Here is a 19,044-nt window from a genome sequence, read left to right as displayed (position 1 = left end):
GGACAGGAAATACAACGAAAGTTTCTCCATGCCATGCCTTTATTTTGAAGGGCCCCGGACCGGCGGGCTTGAAAGCCACGCCCACTTCTGAAACCGAAAATTGACTGGTATTTCCGTTTTGGGGGCGAAAACGAAAAAACCAAAATCAAGCCGTTTAATGGATTTTGGTTTTATGTGCAGAAACCACAAAACGGGAAAACGAATCGTTTTCTGAGGAGATAAAGGATAAAACGGCCGTTTTTCTGTTTTTTCCATGTTGAATTATACCGTTTAATCAAACTGATAAAAAGTACCTTCGTCATAATGTTACTTAAGTTACAGAAAAAATTGTGGTTCGGTAAAACTACTTCTGAAAGCAAATTTTTTTCACAACTTTACTCAAGTAAATGTTTCTGAATGAATGTAACCACATACCTATCTCTGGCAAAAAGATCTGTGTATTATGAAACAGGGCTGCAAACTATGTAAAGGTTTTGTTGTTTTATTTAAAAGTTTAAATATTATTTAAATTTCTTAAAGAATTTAATGCTGAAGTGTCAGTGAAGAAAGAAATCTATTTCTAAATGAACATGATCAAATATTGGAATTATTACTGACTAAAATATAAAAGATTCCTAAATCCACCTGTGTTTAATTCAATCTCAGTATAAATCCAGCTGTTTTGTTAAAGCTTTAGAGTTGTATTAGTGAACCTAAACAAAGAGCACGGTGATGATCAAGGAAAACACCAGACAGGTCAGTGATAAAGTTGTGGAAATGTTTAAAGCATGTTTGATTATATAACATGGTGCCAAGCTCTGAATATCTTACAGAACATTTTTCAAAGCAAAGAAACCAGACACAAGCATACACCTAAAGTGAAACATACTCAAGGAAACAACTCATCAGAGAAGCAGCCAAGATAAATCAGGAGGAGCTGTAGAGATCTACAGCTCACTGAGCAGCATTTGTATACGAGATTTTACTGTAGACAGCCAAGAAAAAAAGAAATAGCCAAAACAACCCATGTAAGTCCTGTTTGAAATGTATCAAATGCAATAGAGGGGCCACAGGACACAGGCAGCCTAGTAGTTTGGGCATAGTTCGAGCCCCAATGCCACAGACTGCCACACTGGGTCCCGGAGATAAAAGGCCCTTAACATTGTAATGACAATAAAAGCTGGGGAAAAAAAGTATAAAACTGAATAATATAATATGAATATAATACTGAAAGGAGAGTTTTTTTTTTGTTTGTTTTTTTTTATAACTGTTGGAAGAGGTTAACCTCTCATTGGAACAAACAACTAATCACACCAAAAAAAAGGAAAAAAAAGCGGAATGTTTGGACTAACAAAAATATTAAATCATTTGTTGGATGGCAATCAAGATAGAGAAATGAAATTGAAACTATATTTTCTGATCACATGTGAAAATAGATGAATGGCATTTCCCCCTTACCTCATGTGCAGTTTATCCGACACATTTTCATTTAAATCTATTTTCTGTACCGTGAAAAAAAAAAAAAAAAAAAACATACTGGACCCTTTTTTATCAAAGAGCCTTGTGGTTTACATTTGTTTTGTATTACAATCTATGTTTCATAGTTTGGATTTGAGCTTAAGACCATGGCTTTACTATAAAAAAATAATGTATCTTTTGTCTGTTGCTTTTATTGAAGGATGTAAATATTGGTTACAGAAGCGCCCAAGTCAGAAACAAACCCGCCCACTTAATGACTCGGGAAAGGGAGGGATTTGCCACATTTGACACTTGTGATTGGCTAATGTCTGTACATACGTCATGATTGAAGGCTCAGATAACTGTTCTGCTCTGAGACAAAGTCAGAAGTAGTCAGGAGTCAAATTTTCCACTAAAAAGAAACCATGGCTAACGGGTAAGCTTTCAAATCAAACCTGCATTTCTTTCTATCATCTTTTTTAGTTTCTCATAAACTTGTTAATATTTAATATACTTCCAGTTGGTAAAAGCTTGACAATTCAAAAAACTTTTAAATGTAGACATATTAAAAAGCTGTAAGATGACACTCTTTTTTTAGGGATGTTTTTCCTTTAAGCCAAACTAGCTTTCTCATCGGGGCTATAACTATATATATAACAATAAAGTACAACCATTAAGCTGTAAATATGTGGATATTTCATGCAGGGATCAGAGCTGCTGTCGATTGCTGCTGCAGGATCTGGTACTAATTAGTGGGTTTCATTATACAACACAGAACATAGTTGATTTTATTTCCTCTGCGGCCATTTTCAGAGCCAAAGAAAGAACAGAGAAGTTTTTATTTTTGCTCCTTCCTGTCATCTGATTCTTACTATCTACAGCTCTTACATGGCATTGACAGTGGGGTTTTATTACGGCACACATTTATGACTGATTATCTACAGTTTCAGATAAAGACAGTGCAGAGAACACCATCTGGAAGCTCATTATAATGTTATAAGATTAAAAAAAGGTAATGCATGAGTTTTCCTAATGTTGATTTGGGATGTCCACTCTGCCATTGCATTTATTCCAATAAAACATGAACACAAAGTACTTGGAAACAGTGATAATAAAAAAAAAAGGTCTTGCATTGAAAATTAGATGAATACCTCATGGTTATCAGCATGGTGTTTCCAAGGTAACTGACTGAAACAAGAGAGGGGATTTCCTCAACAATCATAAGAGCTTCCCCCCAACCCTCTATTTGTAAAATTAACCAGTTAAGACTTCCTCTTTTATCACAAAGGTTGCATTATGCTACAGGATCACCCCATATAGCAGTAGATTATGCATTTTATGGTATCCGGGAATTTGCTATTGTTAGTAAGCCTTTTTCCAAAACTTTTTTTTTTTGGTTTTTATTTTAAACACTGAAAACAAACTGGCTTTACTCCAGTCACTCAAAAGGTTGCTCTCACCTGTTCAAAACATGAAAACTGAAACTACAGATGCATTTAAATCCCTTGGACTATTTGTATGATGCTGTAACAATAATCAGTGTTTTTTTTCTTAGGTTGTTTTTGATAGACAAAAAGTACCACATAATGCTTGCCTTCTCTGAGTCACATATTTTGTTCAATCACTAAGAGGAGAAAAGCTGTTCGTTAGCCAATTTATCTTAGTAAAATAGGCCAACATCCGTTGGATTTGATGATGAGGCTCTGTGTAGATCAATTGTAATGTCTTTCAGTAGATTCCTGATTAGATTCTGGTTTGTACTTTGACTGAATCACTGGAACACACGGATATGCTTTGATCAAAGCCATTCTATTGTGTCCCAGTGGATTGAAACTATCCGGGGTTTTCCTGCCTCCAAATGTTTTTCTCCTAGGTTTGCTCTGTATTTAGTGCCATCCATGCTCCTGTTAACTCTGCTTTAACAACAAATCCCCACCCAAAAAATTAAAATTCCCACAGCATCATGTTACTACCACTGTGTTTCACAATGGAGATTATTTGTAATCGTTTAATTTACCCTCCACACACAGTGTTCTAATATGGTCTCATCAGAGCACCTTTCTTCAAATGTTTTCTGGGTTTCCCTTGGCTTTCTTTTTTTTGCCACTCTTCCCAAAATAGTCAGATTAGAGGAGTGCATAAATACAGTTTAGTCTTGCATCTGGTCAACTGCAGCTCCTTCAGAGTCACAACGAGGATCTGCGCTTCTTGTCCAATTAAATACTTTCTTTCTTTACTTAAGTAGCTTTTTTCGTCACCTATACTTTACTTAAGTATTTATTTTCCAGAGGACTGTTTACTTTAACTTAGTTCATTTAAAAACAAATATCTGTACTTTCTACTTATTATTTTCTCAAAACTGGCTTGTTACTTCTATGCATATTGATAACAGGCTGCAACAAAATGAGGAAAATAAAGAGCCCAAGGATAATCTGTTCAGTTGGAGCTCAGGTGTTTATAGATAAACACTGATCTGAACTGGGGGCTGAAAAACGTTGCAGCTGATTTTGAGACTCATAACATCTATTCATTCTGCCTTTTGCAACTTTAATGCTGTAAATCCCACTCACTTTCCTGTACAACATTTATACTTCCTGTTTATACAAGATTTTAGATTCCAAACTGTTTATTGTGTAGACATAAGGATGTAAGATGAGACTTTCTGCTGTGTTTATGCACGTTTTTTCCCCTTCAGACAGACTGTCTTTCTGATCAGGACTAAGAGTCGCTCTAAAAGTATTCAAGCAGGACCTTTGTTCAGATCAATCTATTTGATCCTGTCTGAAATTTCAATTTAGAACAAAACTGAATTGTGTCAATATATAGTTTTCTCTACCAGCATTGTGAGTAAAAGAGGAAAATGAATCCACTTTCTGTGCATAAAACTGTTTTTAAGAATTTAGAAGTTATCTTAAGCCAAAAACGTTTTGATTTTGTGCTTCAATATAATGCAGAACCTGTAATTTTCTAATTCAACTTAGGTAAATGAGTTCAATCATTACTTTTACCACTCTTTTTACACAGGTATCTGTACTTTTACTTAAGTAAAGTACTTTTAACATCTATGTTGTTAGTGTAGGTAACAGCTGTGTTTTGGAGCTGTGCTACACTGTCAACATTTTTGGATAATGAACAGTGATTAAAGATATTAAAAAAAGAATTTAGCAAAATAATTCTGCTTTAATCTTTTTCGTGGCTATTCCTTAGCTGTATGCTGTGGCCCTTGGATTTTATTATGCTTTTTTTGTTCAATAATATACAGGTGCTGGTCATAAAATTAGAATATCATGAAAAAGTAGATTGATTTCAGTAATTCCATTTAAAAAGTGAAACTTGTATATTATATTCATACATTACATACAAACTCATATATTTCAGATGTTTATTTTGTTTAATTTTGATGATTACAAATGACAACAAATGAAAATCTCAAATTCATCATATCAGAAAATTAGAATATTGTGAAAAGGTTCAAAATTGATGGCCCCTGGTGCCACACTCTAATCAGCTAATTAACTCAAACCACCTGCAAAAGCCTTTAAATGGTCTTTCAGTCTAGTTCTATAGGCTACACAATCATGGGGAAGACTGCTGACTTGACAGTTGTCCAAAAGACGACCATCGACACCTTGCACAAGGAGGGCAAGACACAAAAGGTCATCGCTAAAGAGGCTGGCTGTTCACAGAGCTCAGTGTCCAAGCACATTAATAGAGAGGCGAAGGGAAGGAAAAGATGTGGTCGAAAAAAGTGTACAAGCAAGAGAGATAACCGCACCCTGGAGAGGATTGTGAAACAAAACCCATTCAAAAATGTGGGGGAGATTCACAAAGAGTGGACTGCAGCTGGAGTGAGTGCTTCAAGAACCACCACACACAGACGTATGAAAGACATGGGTTTCTGCTGTCGCATTCCTTGTGTCAAGCCACTCTTGAACCACAGACAGCGTCAGAAGCGTCTTGCCTGGGCTAAAGAGAAACAGGACTGGACTGCTGGTGAGTGGTCCAAAGTCATGTTCTCTGATGAAAGTAAATTTTGCATTTCCTTTGGAAATCAAGGTCCCAGAGTCTGGAGGAAAAGAAGAGAGGCACTTCATCCACGTTGCTTGAAGTCCAGTGTAAAGTTTCCACAGTCAGTGATGGTTTGGGGTGCCATGTCATCTGCTGGTGTTGGTCCATTGTGTTTTCTGAGGTCCAGGGTCAACGCAGCCACATACCAGGAAGTTTTAGAGCACTTCATGCTTCCTGCAGCTGACCAACTTTTTGGAGATGCAGATTTCATTTTCCAACAGGACTTGGCACCTGCACACAGTGCCAAAGCTACCAGTACCTGGTTGAAGGACCATGGTATCCCTGTTCTTAATTGGCCAGCAAACTCTCCTGACCTTAACCCCATAGAAAATCTATGGGGTATTGTGAAGAAGAAGATGCAATACACCAGACCCAACAATTCAGAAGAGCTAAAAGCCACTATTAGAGCAACCTGGGCTATCATAACACCTGAGCAGTGCCACAGACTGATCGACTCCATGCCACGCCGCATTGCTGCAGTAATACAGGCCAAAGGAGGCCCAACTAAATACTGAGTGCTGTACATGCTCATACTTTTCATGTTCATACTTTTCAGTTGGCCAACATTTCTATAAATCCTTTGTTTTTATTGGTCTTCAGTAATATTCTAATTTTCTGATATGATGAATTTGAGATTTTCATTTGTTGTCATTTGTAATCATCAAAATTAAACAAAATAAACATCTGAAATATATGAGTTTGTATGTAATGTATGAATATAATATACAAGTTTCACTTTTTAAATGGAATTACTGAAATCAATCTACTTTTTCATGATATTCTAATTTTATGACCAGCACCTGTATGTCTTAAAAAAACCAGCTGAATTTACTAATGCTTCATGCTTTTTTCTTGCCTCACTGATATGCTCTTCTGCTTTTTTCTTGCCTCACTGATATGCTTCCAGGTTTTTGCTGCAACACCTGGTCTTTATCAAGTCATTTACCCACATAGGCATAAAGCACCTGGGTTTGCTCTGTCTGATTGGTATCTCTAGTCTCTTTAAACTAATGTCATGCCAAGGCCAGTCTGGTTTCCATTACCTTTTCTTGATAAAGATTTAAGCATACTGACCAAACTTAAGTTGTTTCATGTGAAAAGAAAATGATCTATACTTTTTATTATTTGATTCAATGATATAATTGCATTAAGGCAGATTCTGGTATTGTGAGGATTTATTCATATATTGTATGTTTTTTTCAAAGTTATTTCCTCTAATAATGGTCTTTTAAGATATTTGTTCAAAGCATATAATGGAGCTGGATCTTATATCGAAAATTTAAGCAACGGAAACTAGTAACGTGTTTTCTTGTTCATCCGACAGTCGACAGGCTAACCGGGAGCTGACAGAGGTGCTAAATGAACTATGGCGTCTGGACACAAACCGTCTAAAGCCGGGGACTGATTACAGAATTTCTCTCCAGGTCAGTCCTCCAAAGTAACTCAAGACTGGTGGAAAAACCCACCTGGCATCAAATAGATCAGCTTCAGAACCTATGTAATATCATCTGAGCTGTTGCAATTTAAAGGGCACAAAGTTAACGGAAACCTAATTCTGCTGATGGAAATACACTTTTTGTTCTTGTGATGATTCAGCCTTAGTAGTTGGATATTAAGACAGAGTGCTGTCTGGAGCGGTTGATTGCTAATAGGATGTACAAAGAGACTAAGAATGTGTCAAAAACTGTCAATGTCATATTTCGAAAAGAACAACTCTGAATTAGGGTAACCACGGAGACAGTAAGTTTGGTTAAGGAAAAGCTTTATTTAATACAGAACAGAAAAATGTGTCTGGCAGGATCTTCCTGGGTTCTGCTTTGGGAAAAGATAGGGTGATGGTGAATAACTGGTCAGAGGAGGTGGGAAGGTGGAGAATGCTAAACTCACAGGGTTTGAGGTTGTTTTTGGCTCTGAACTTATTTATTTGTTTATATTTCAGGGACAGTACACATTAATGAAGATTTCTATAAATATGTCAGTGTTAACTATGAAGCTAGTTTCCAACTGTTGACTCTGGGCAATCTGTATAATCCCGACAACAATTATTAAACAATTAAAAAAACAAGGGCAGATCATATAGATCAGAGACATTAGCATAGATATGTGTAGATATTTACAAAGCAACATCTGATCCTGACATTTGGCTTAGTCATGCACCAGGAGATCGGTAAGGTCTAATAGGTACATTGTTGATTTGATTGTTACCAGTTTTTTTAACAGAGTTCTGAATGTGATAAAAGTGGAGGATTCTCTGACAGTGAGAGGGATGCTACAGATGTTACAGCTCCTGACTGAAAGAACAATCTGGCCAAAGGTGGTCCGTCTGAAGGGCACTTCAGTCTCCTCTAACAGTAGACAGTGGCTTTTCTAGAAGAGGATTTCAGTTTTATGAATTCTCTTAATTGTGTTGGTGCAAGTCCTTCGAGCGCTTTCTACACCATGCAAGCAAATTTAAGGTTTAAAATTCTCAGGACAAAGTTGAGGAGATTGCAAGTCTCTGTTGGAGCCCTTTGTTGTGCATGGGCTACGTGATTGGTCTTTTAAATCATAATGGGAGTGCACACGTAATTTCTTGGGAATGGGTTCGATGACTGGATTGTAAATTAGTTTTGTGAGAGTTGTGTGTGATGATATTTCTGCTCTGTTACCTTTTCTTGATTTTGTTTTTTTATTCTCAGGGGAAAGCGGGTTACGTGGCTCAGGGCAGTAACTACGCCCGAGATCGGGCCCACGCTCCTCTCTTTGCATATGTTAACGAGGACAAACTGAAGAGCATTGAGACATTTTCACGTTAGTTTCAACTTAACTAATTCTTCTGTGTCATATTTTTTTCTCACTATAATCGTTTTTTGTTTTACTTTGCTTTTATAATATCTGTTCCTTTTTACTGCAGATTTTATCAATCTGCTGGACAACTATGAGATGTCTACAGGCGTGTCAGAGATGGTCACCTCTGAGGAGCTTCAGGAGAACAGGGTCTTTATTGATGCCATCATGGAGACTGATGTCATGAAGGTACAACCGCTTCTAGACATGTACATGGGGGGAAAATCTTTAAAGATTCATTTCAAAGGGAATTTAAACTACCAGAGTAAAGAGAACATGTGTATATACGTCCTTCTGAAAATATTATATTGTAATAAAGTTCATCATTTTCCATAATGTAATGATAAAACTTGAATATTCATATATTTTAGATTCATTGCACACTAACTGAAATATTTCAGGTCTTTTATTGTCTTAATACGGATGATTTTGGCATACAGCTCATGAAAACCCCAAATTCCCATCTCACAAAATTTGCATATTTCATCCGACCAATAAAAGTAAAAAGTGTTCTTAATACAAAAAAAGTAAAACTTCAAATAATTATGTACAGTTATGCGCTCAATACTTGGTCGGGAATCCTTTTGCAGAAATGAGTGCTTCAGTACGGCGTGGCATGGAGGCAATCAGCCTGAGGCACTGCTGAGGTGTTATGGAGGCCCAGGATGCTTCGATAGCGTCTTTAGCTCATCCACAGTGGTGGGTCTTGTGTCTCTCAACTTTCTTTTCATAATATCCCACAGATTCTCTTTGGGGTTCAGGTCAGGAGAGTTGGCAGGCCAATTGAGCACAGTGATAGCATGGTCAGTAAATAATTTACCAGTGGTTTTGGCTCTGTGAGCAGGTGCCAGGTCATGCTGAAAAATGAAATCTTCACCTCCATAAAGCTTTTCAGCAGATGGAAGCATGAAGTGGTCCAAAATCTCCTGATAGCTAGCTGCATTGACCCTGCCCTTGATAAAACACAGTGGACCAACACCAGCAGCTGATATGGCACCCCAGACCATCACTGACTGTGGGTACTTGACACTGGACTTCTGGCATTTCCTTCTCCCCAGTCTTCCTCCAGACTCTGGCACCTTGATTTCCTAATGACATGCAAAACTGAGCAACAGTCCAGTGCTGCTTCTCTATAGTCCAGGTCAGGCGCCTCTGGAGCTGTTTCTGGTTCAAAAGCTGCTTGACCCGGGGAATACAGCACCTGTAGCCCATTTCCTGCACACGCCTGTGCACATTGGCTCTGGATGTTTCTACTCCAGACTCAGTCCACTGCTTCCGCATTGTCTGTCAGTCTTACCCATGATTGGGGTTTGAGTGATGAACCAGGCTGGGAGTTTTAAAGGCCTTAGGAATCTTTTGCAGGTGTTTAGATTTAATTTGTTGATTCAGATGATTAATTGTATAGCTCTTTTAGAGACCTTCTTCATGATATGCTAATTTTGTGAGATAGGAATTTGGGATTTTCATGAGCTGTATGCCAAAATTGTTATTATTAAGAAATTAAGACCTGAAATATTTCAGTTAGTGTGTGATGAATCTAAAATATATGAGTGTTCAAGTTTTATCATTACATTATGAAAAATAATGAACTTTATCACAATATGCTAATATTTTGAGAAGGACCTGTATATACATGCATGCATTACAATGCATACATATTTTTTAATATCTTTTAGGGCTAAGCACTGTTGTGCAAAATATACTATAATCCTGGGCAGTGTGTGAAATACCTGTCAATATTTGGGGGGTCCCCATCTCCCGATTGTTGCGCAATATCAATCTAAATTTTCTCAATATGCAGTAGGCCTATAACATTTCAAAGTCAAAGTCAGCTTTAGAGTCAATTCTTCAGATTCACCAGACATACAAGGACTCGAGAGGACGTTTCATATTCACCAACAGTGAAACCGATAAAGTGCACAGGCACAACAGATAAGATCCGTTCCTAATACTAAAATTTAAACATTCAATTTCACAATAAAATATAAAATGTACAATAATATAAAATATGCAATACTTATGCTAGTGCAAAAAGGCAGATGGTAATGGCAGCAGAAAAAATATTATTACCAATTATGTAAGATATAGCATTTGTAACAGTAACAGTGCAAAAAAACAGTAAATAAATATAGTGTTAATAGTAGTGCAGGAGACAGTTTGTCCGGTGTGATTTTTTTTTTTTGGAGGGGGGCTCAGCTTCCTGACAGCTTGGTGGATGAAGCTTTCTGTGAATCTGGTGAAGCGGGCAAGAGCCTGAATAGAAAGTCAGCCTATGAAGACTGTCTGTCTGTCTGTCTCTCTTTTTCATGCACGCACGTCCTGCTTTAATCCAGTTTCTGACGAATGGAAATGGTTCGAATTTGTCCAGAGGAGGTCTGTTGAGGTCCACTAACAGGAGTGAAGACCTGCTGTCTGCAATCTGTTGCCATGTCATTAACTGCGGAAAAGCACATGGCTAATTTGCATACGCGAACAGGATTGGCTGTCTCCACTTTGCAAAAAACAGCATATTTGTAAATAAAGGTTTTGAATTTTAATACTGGACATGTTGAGCTTAAAAACATTTTAGTGACCATTAGTGACAAAAAAATAATTTATGTCCTGCCCTCACTCTTAGCTTAGCAGGTAGATAACCATCATCACCACACCATAAGCCTTTTCTTTGCATGAATGGTAAAACTGCAACAAAAAAAATATTGTGCATAAGTCTTTGTGTAAACAGGCACAATTCTCCTAAATAATAAACTCAACATAAACACATAATGACACAAACAACATGTTAACATTAGCCGCTAGCTAGCGGCATCGCTAACGGCTAGTTAGAGCGTATGCTAGCGGCTAGTTAGCGCGTATGCTAGCGTCTTTTTAAACTTCTCTTCTCGGTGACCTTCCTTGCAATACGACTCCAAACACAACATGAAACACAGAACTATATGTACATAAACGAAATATTCCCTTCACATCAAATTACATGCTGTACTGGCCAAAAACGCAGCACAGTGAGGACAGATTCAGCTATGCAGCGTATACTCGTTAAACAGGAAGACACCAACTGCTCAACTTCCGGTGCTTTCAAAATAAGACTATATCAAATATTATACATAAGAAAGCTTATAGTATATAACTTAGAAACAATACGTAAATATGAGCAATGGCTTCCTAAGGAGCCAGAACATTTTATTTAATTTTTTTTTACACAATAGGGCTTGGTCGTCGTGACGTCACCACTTTGCGTGGTCGCCATGTTGACGGCGCACTTTACGGCTTCCTTAGATTATTGCCTGTGACTAACGCGTACTGTTCTCCCCCTCAGCCGTGTTTTATTTCGTTTAATTTCACCGTAACTTGATTTCAACCATGGTAAACTGTTGCAGTATTGTGGGCTGTAACAGCGCATCACATGATCGCCGAGGGAAAAACCTACAAAATGGGATAACTTTCCACGCTTTCCTGCCTGGAGGCGCAAACACGGAGACCAAGTTTCACAGATAACAAAGAGTCGTCGGCTAGCTTGGATCGCGGCTGTAAGACGACAGAAAAGAACTTTCCACAGTATCCCGATGTCAATGAGAGTGTGTTCCATGCATTTTCATTCTGGTAAGTTAAAGATGCACGGTTTTATTTTATAGCCTACAGTATTTCCTTCCTTCATCCGTGGCACCACATACATGCATGAACGCGCGCCCAGAGACTGTTGATATAGCATTTTCATCCTCGTTGGTTGATATAGCATTTGATATAGCATTTCATCCTCGTTGGTTGATGTAGCATTTGATATAGCATTTCATCCTCGTTGGTTGATGTAGCATTAGATATAGCATTTTATCCTCTTTGGTAGAACACACTGCCAGTTCCTACAAGGACAGGGACATCCCTCTCCATGTTCAAAAAAAACCCTGAGGTTGACAGCTGTCATAGCACCACTTACAAATTTTGCTGATCCTAGCGCTTACCAGCCGTCTTGTAATGTAATGTAATCATATAATACAATATAATAATGTGTATATTGAGGATCATTGATAACATTATGGTTCTATTTGTTTTCAACACTGCTGCTGTGGATAATAATTTTTAATTGTGTCACCAGGAAAACCAGCAAATGAAATGTACACCTCGCATCCGGATTGGGCACCATCACTACACTTGGGCCACACTGAGATAAAGGCCACACAGACTGCACGCTATGAGAGACAGGAAAAGAGAAAACGGCAAAGGACTGACAGTACACCTGCGATGGATGAGACAGCTATTGATGACTTTGTTCCACCCGGTAAGCCTTACAGAGCCAGCAGATTCAACACCGTATGTTGCTTCTGTGGCTTTTTCAGCTGCATGATGCACATTTAGCTAAAAGATGTCCTTATTTTATCCATAGTGGAGACACCAGCACCAGCTGAGGATGGAGCTGAGCAGACACCGCTGACAGAATGTGACTTCTGTCAGCGCCGGCGTGCTGAAATCAACCGGCTGCTGGAGGAGAACAAGACCCTGAAACGTGAGCTTGGCCAGAGAAAAATGGATGAAGATTTCCTGAAGGAAGACACCGTCAAAGTGAAATACTACACTGGACTTCCACACCTTAAAGTCAACCACTTTATTCTGGTGTTTATGAATTACTGTATTAAAGAAAAGATTGATGCTCAATATGGAATTGACAATTTCTTTGTATCAACAATACACTCTAAGCAAACATTTAACAAGTGGGTTGTTTTTTAGCCATAGGTGTGTTTTGCATCCATACCCAAAAGCAAGAGGTCTCAAACGATCAGATCCTTTTCAATGTTTATTTGCAAGTAGTGAAACTTGAGAACACAGTGTAGCGCAGAACAGTGCAGTTTGAATGCTTGTAGGTAAATGGTTACAAATAAAAAATGGACGCAATGAAAATGCAGTGCAATTACTTACAATAACATAGTATGTATTTATACAAAATGTTCAATCCTATTAAGTCGGTCTTAATGAAACATCAATGGAGAAATGGAAAGTGGAGGTATTGCAAATTATTATTATACAAATTGTAGTTATTGTAAACATTAACAGTTAAACACTGTTAGTGCAAATTCTTATATAAGTATTTATAATAATATGCATTACTTAAATTGTATAAATAAAGGCTGCGATGCAATATGTCATGATATACAATAATATAATCTATAATTTTATAATAATATAACAACGTGCAATAATATGCAAATATAACAATACAATGTAATAATAAAAAATACTATGCTTTTTATAAAAAATGTCTATGATGACCCATGGCTTCAGGGGAGTCTCATTAATGCGCTGAGAGTGCAAGACCTGAGGAGAAAAAAAATAGACATAAATTATGCAGGTAAGGACACCATTATATTTCATTCTATGCAGGAAAGCAAACGTTAACCTCAACCCCTCATGCATGTGTATACATATCATATAAATCACAGTTATACAACAGTAAAGTATGACAACCACGCTGTTATATTGTTATATCACTTAAAAGAAAAAGAAATGAAATGAGCACAGGACATTTAAACCTGCATAATGCCTCTGACTGAATGATTTAAGCTCAAAGTTACCCGTTACAGTGTTTTATGAGGTCAGATTTAATAACCCGCAGTCAATACTGCACTCATTTTTCTAAATAGTTCACTTTGAAAGACTCTGATTCAAACTAGGAGTTAACTTTAATGGCCACAGCACTGCACTATTGTTTATTTTTTTATATTTTGCGGATCTTTGACTATTTAATCTGTTCCTTAAAATTTTATTAATAACAATGTTCAATAAATGATTTTCAACAAAATACAGATGTAACACCTATCCAGTTTCTGAATGATGGTAAAAAAATCTTGTTTCTACCAGCAGCTGGGGGAGACTAGATTAGAAGATGGTTCAGTAAACCTGTCAGGACACATTTTTTTCTAACACTAAGAATCAAACAAATGCTGATTTCTATTTCAGCAAATTATTCTTAAAATTTTTTTAAATAATTTGAATAAATGTTTTGATAAAGATTTGAGATTCCTTTCACTGAATGAATGGTCACAAAGCTAGTGTTAAGCTTGAAGTAAATCAAATGGAATGCCCCCCTCCCTTTAAGTTCTTTCTGCAGCCGGGTCTGGCTAACGTTCATGTTGATCCTACATCTGCAGCAGGAAAAGGCTCAGATACGTGAGAAACCCGGAGGGTTGGCAGTTACCGTTACAAACTACACCTTTGAAACACATAGCAGCTAGTTAAAAGAACATTACATGCGTCAGTGGTTGTTAGCACTAGCGGTTAGAAGTTGCTAAACTAGCAGTTGTCAGAGCTCGTCTGAACACAGCTTACCTTGGTGCGTATCACTGTGTTCCCAGTGTTTGCTGGCTTTATGATCTGCAGCTCCTGAACCCATCCATTGGTGAACTGCACATGCGACTCCAAGGACTTGTAGCTTCTGTATTGTTCTGAGGTATATGCGCTTACTCCACAAACAAGGTAGCCGAAGACGTCCGAGAAGGAGAACAGTCGCAACAACTCGTCGTCGGTGCTCCACTCATTATTTGGAACCTCTTACGGATCCAAATTATTTATGATGCTGATTTTGTCAACATACCGGTCCCTGGCTTCTCTATTAAGTGTATCCCGGTAAATTCCGGATCCTTTTTGGGACTTCAACATCGTTCTTCTCTTCTGATTTTCCTCGTGCAAATACGTTATGTCGGCGCTATGAAATTGTTAGCGTAGCCGTCAACATGGCAACCACGTCCCAGAATGCAAAGCGGATCCCGAGCCCTATTTAAGACCCCCCTTAAATTTTGCTTTTGAGGCTTTCAGGGGGGCTCATGGGTTAATCGGGGGGGGGGGGGGGGGGGGGGGGGGGGGGGGGCGTCGAGCCCCACCGGATCCCCCCGTATTTCGCACTCTGATCCTGGGCTTTAAAATGGCAAAAAAATCAAACACAAGTCTGGTTCTTAAAGTGAGGCTTTTTTGTTAAATTTTGGGGCAAACACATCGATTTGAATAGTTCTTTCTCATTCTATTATTTTCGAGGTTGGGGATATATTTGTTAATTATATGTGCAAAACACCAACTGAAGTGAAACATTTATTCAATTAATTGATAATTCAGTTAAGAATCACCTGATTTTCTTTTCTTTTTTTGGTGTGCAGTATAGAGCTTTGGATTTTGTATTGATAATGTCGCAGAACTGTAAGATCAAAATATCATCTAAATCTAAAGTCAGTTGGCAAAAGCTTTTTAACTGCAGCAAATCACTTTTAAAAGCCCAAATAATTACTTTTCTTCTTTTTTTGTAACTCAGTATGCTCACAACTATCTAGTGAAGAAAGGCCAGTCACCTGCAGATCCTGGACAGTTCAAGAGACAGCTGTATGACATCTGGTTTCGCCTCTACCATAGAGACAGGAGTGGAGGGTGAGTGTTTCTGAAAGCAGGGGGCGCTACCCCAAAGGAAAAGCTTGGAGGGTGAGATAGGCATGTTCATCAACTGAATAATAGGATAGAATGTATCCTGCAGGTGTGTTTTTTAACTCATTTTATTTCTTTTAAAAATATATAAATATAATGCATATAAAAGATTTTTAAAAGATTTATAAAATGTTTTCATTCAAAATGTTTGGAATGAGACAAACTCCAAAATCAACATAGGTTTTTTTATTTTTTTTTTAAGTCAAGTTTGCACAACCTTTAAATCAAAGGATCTATTTCATGTAGGGTTGGTGTCTGTTGTATAATTGCATAACTTGTAGATGAGGGGAAATAATTTCAGAAATGTTTTTTAATTAGTACAGAAAGAAAAATAGATGCATGTTTTACTCCTTTTAGAGAAGACTCGTGTGGCTTTGAACATGTGTTTGTTGGAGAGACCAAATACGGCCAGGAGATCATGGGTCTGCACAACTGGGTGCAGTTCTACCTGCAGGAGAAGCACGGCCATGTTGACTACAAAGGCTACAAAGCGAGGGACAATAAAGACACAGTAAGAACGTACTGCAGGTTACCTATTCATTTGGAATTCAATTTAAGTATTTTCCAATTGAAAAGGGGAAACAAATGTATGGAGAATTTTTATTTCCAGATATTATGCCCCGTCTCATTTTTAAAAGTTGGTTTCATGACTATTTCCGTTTCCTCCAAGCATATATTCATATATTCATCTTCAATCGAAATAGTTTCCATGTTTTGAAGATTTCATATTTGAAGCCTGATACTGAGATTATGACACGATATTAATAGAAAACATCTCTAGTCATAACGGTTTGAACAAATCCTCTCATAATTTAACAGTCTATTTTTTTTTCTGTGTGAAAAGTATTTTGATCACAGAATATGTAAATTTATGTAAATCATGTGTCGTATTGAGCTTTCTAAAATATCTAAACCTTAAATCTTTTTTAATAGCCTGATGAGGATGACCATGTCCTGAACCTGCAGTTCAGCTGGAAGGGTCTGGTAAAGCCAATCGGCGGCTCCTTCATCGGCGTCAGCCCAGAGTTTGAGGTTGCTCTGTTCACCATCATCTTCCTCATGTCGACTGAGAAGATGACATCAGTGGTGGCGAAAGTGGACGAGTACGTGTTGGAGTTTGTGGTCTACCGGCATGGCCGCTCCATTGGCACGTCGTACCCCAAACTGCTCAGTAGCAACAACAGAGATCTGTAGTTTTTCAGCCATCCTGTAAACCAAGCATGGAGACGGTTGTTTTATATGCACTAAAGCTAAGGCTATAAATGTCTGTTAATTAAAGGTTGATAACAGTGAAGGATTTTATATGATCATATTTGTTACGTTACAGAATATGTATTAGTTACAGCAGTTATTCCTTTTGTAAGAACATTTATAGCAGAAACGTTATAAATAAATAAGCATTTTTGCAAAGAGGTTTGAATTTCATCTGTGTTTTAGAGGTTAATTACATCCAATGTATTTTTGAAAATAGTTTTTTTTGCTACCAGTTCAAATAAAGTTTAACCTGTATTTTACAGCATAGATGTTATACCTTGTTTCCCACCTATGAACCATTCCTTGTTTTGCTTTATTGAATTGAGTTTTATTTTACATACCACCTTAAGGGTTTTTGAGGAACGTTTACATTTTGAACTCTCCCACCAGTTTTTCACCTACAGAAATGAAGGGTGAGTCCTGAGCAGAGAGTCAGTCCTACATAAGCCTCTTTTCATGCAATGTCTTGAAACTATAACCTGGTTTAGGAAGCCAGGGCTTAATAGTGAAATGACTGGCTTATAGGGGTAGATGTATTTTTTTTTTTTTTTTTTGATGCAACTAGCAATTATTCATAATATATTAAAATATGACACTCTGGGTTTTTCATACTTTGCAGCTTTTTAATTTTTTCAAATTTTACTAATTTGATTAGTAAAATTTGTAAAAGTATTTCCATCTTTACTAAGCTGGAATTAAGCCCTCTTTAGCCACAACCTTTATAGGCTTTTATTAAGGGATACTCTTATGCTGTTTAACAGTTAACTTCTGAAGCAAAATACCCCTATTGAAATAAGCCTTAAAGCTGCAGTCTGTAACATTGAGAAGAGAGCAGAAGTCGACTGAAAATTTGAAGAAAAACAGGTTTCACGCCACTCCCCCACCCTCTCTGCTTCACCCATGGCCCACCTCCAAGCTCCACCCCTCTCACAGCATCTGCGCGGCTACCGCATGCGACCAGAGCGTTCAAGCAGCGTACGCGGCATGGAGTGTGAACCGGTAAAGAGCGATAGCACTCACCTCCAAGCAGCTATATATAAGATGCTGGTTATACCGAAGTTTGCCGTGTAAGCAGTTGTCGGCAGGGCAGTAAGGGCAGTTTCTCTTTCGCTGGTGGCTGTCGCTCCGCCATGACTTCCATGCGCGTCCTCCTGACTGCAGCAGCAAGGCAGCAGCGGCAGGTTTAGCGGTGGAGGGAGGGGGCGGAATTCAGCGTGTGTGAACTGTGATTGACACTCCATCAGACGCTCCTCTGGCTGTGATCGGTTGTTTTGACTCGTCCCGAAATATTCTTTCCAGATTGAAATACAGGCAGTAGGCGGGACCAATTGAAGCAGTTTTTTTCACAGGTTACATATCACATTTACTGCTGTCTGGGCATAGGGACAGTTTTAGCCAATATGACAAAAAAGTGATTTTTAAAAACTTACAGACTTCAGCTTTAACGTACTATATCAAATTCACAAAGTAAATGTTGGGGTTTTATTAACTGTATCCCACAGTCATCCAAATGAACAAAACGATTGAAATCTATGTAATGACCCTGTTATGAATGTATTCATTAGTCTGTATCATTGTTTTATGTGGGGAGAAATGTGTTTCTACTCCCCTTAATGAAAAACAGAAACATTGGTAATATATAAAGATAAATAGAACAAATGTTTTATAGTAAGATAATAATAGAGCAAAGCCAATTCTAAATCAAATTGATCTTAGTCAATTTCACAGTTTCACAAATCCACAAAATTAAAATGAAAACTAACAAAGATTAGATATAAATCAAAAGATATTTTAAAACATGAAGTTATAACACTGTTTTAAGATTTTAATAGGCTCATTACGTTTTCCCAAAGTCATGCCACTGCTGTGCCGTTGCAAAGCTTAGTGCCGCACTCTGCTAACAGTTATCCCTCTTTAACCACAACTTTAAAAATTTAACACTAAAACTAACGTCTCAAGACTCATACCGAAACCTAAAGAGGTCATATAGCGCCCCCTGGGGGTCAC

The 19,044-nt window shown here is 37.7% G+C and overlaps 1 protein-coding gene across 1 annotated transcript; it reads left to right on the top strand.

Annotated features, from left to right (window-relative positions):
- The first annotated feature begins 1,742 nt into the window (after positions 1 to 1,742).
- Positions 1,743 to 17,203, top strand: si:dkey-222f8.3 (uncharacterized protein LOC561722 homolog). Its single transcript, XM_038291910.1, has 7 exons — positions 1,743 to 1,873; positions 6,830 to 6,929; positions 8,184 to 8,295; positions 8,399 to 8,520; positions 15,617 to 15,729; positions 16,141 to 16,294; positions 16,717 to 17,203. The coding sequence occupies exons 1-7, from the start codon at positions 1,863 to 1,865 to the stop codon at positions 16,975 to 16,977; spliced, it is 873 nt and encodes a 290-aa protein (XP_038147838.1). The 5' UTR covers positions 1,743 to 1,862; the 3' UTR covers positions 16,978 to 17,203.
- The last annotated feature ends 1,841 nt before the right edge of the window (positions 17,204 to 19,044 follow it).

The sequence above is a fragment of the Cyprinodon tularosa genome, unplaced genomic scaffold (assembly GCF_016077235.1).
Source record: "Cyprinodon tularosa strain WSP-4 unplaced genomic scaffold, ASM1607723v1 ctg304, whole genome shotgun sequence".
Taxonomy (NCBI): Eukaryota; Metazoa; Chordata; class Actinopteri; order Cyprinodontiformes; family Cyprinodontidae; genus Cyprinodon; species Cyprinodon tularosa.
The sequence above is the reverse complement of the archived record's forward strand: the minus strand, read 5'-3'. Positions and strand labels throughout refer to the sequence as shown.

Bases quoted from the DNA above. Each gene is read 5' to 3' on its own strand.
- si:dkey-222f8.3 (XM_038291910.1), top strand. The intron at 6,930-8,183 runs GTCAGTCCTCCA...TTTTATTCTCAG, and splicing joins ATTACAGAATTTCTCTCCAG to GGGAAAGCGGGTTACGTGGC. The intron at 8,296-8,398 runs GTTAGTTTCAAC...TTTTTACTGCAG, and splicing joins GAGCATTGAGACATTTTCAC to ATTTTATCAATCTGCTGGAC.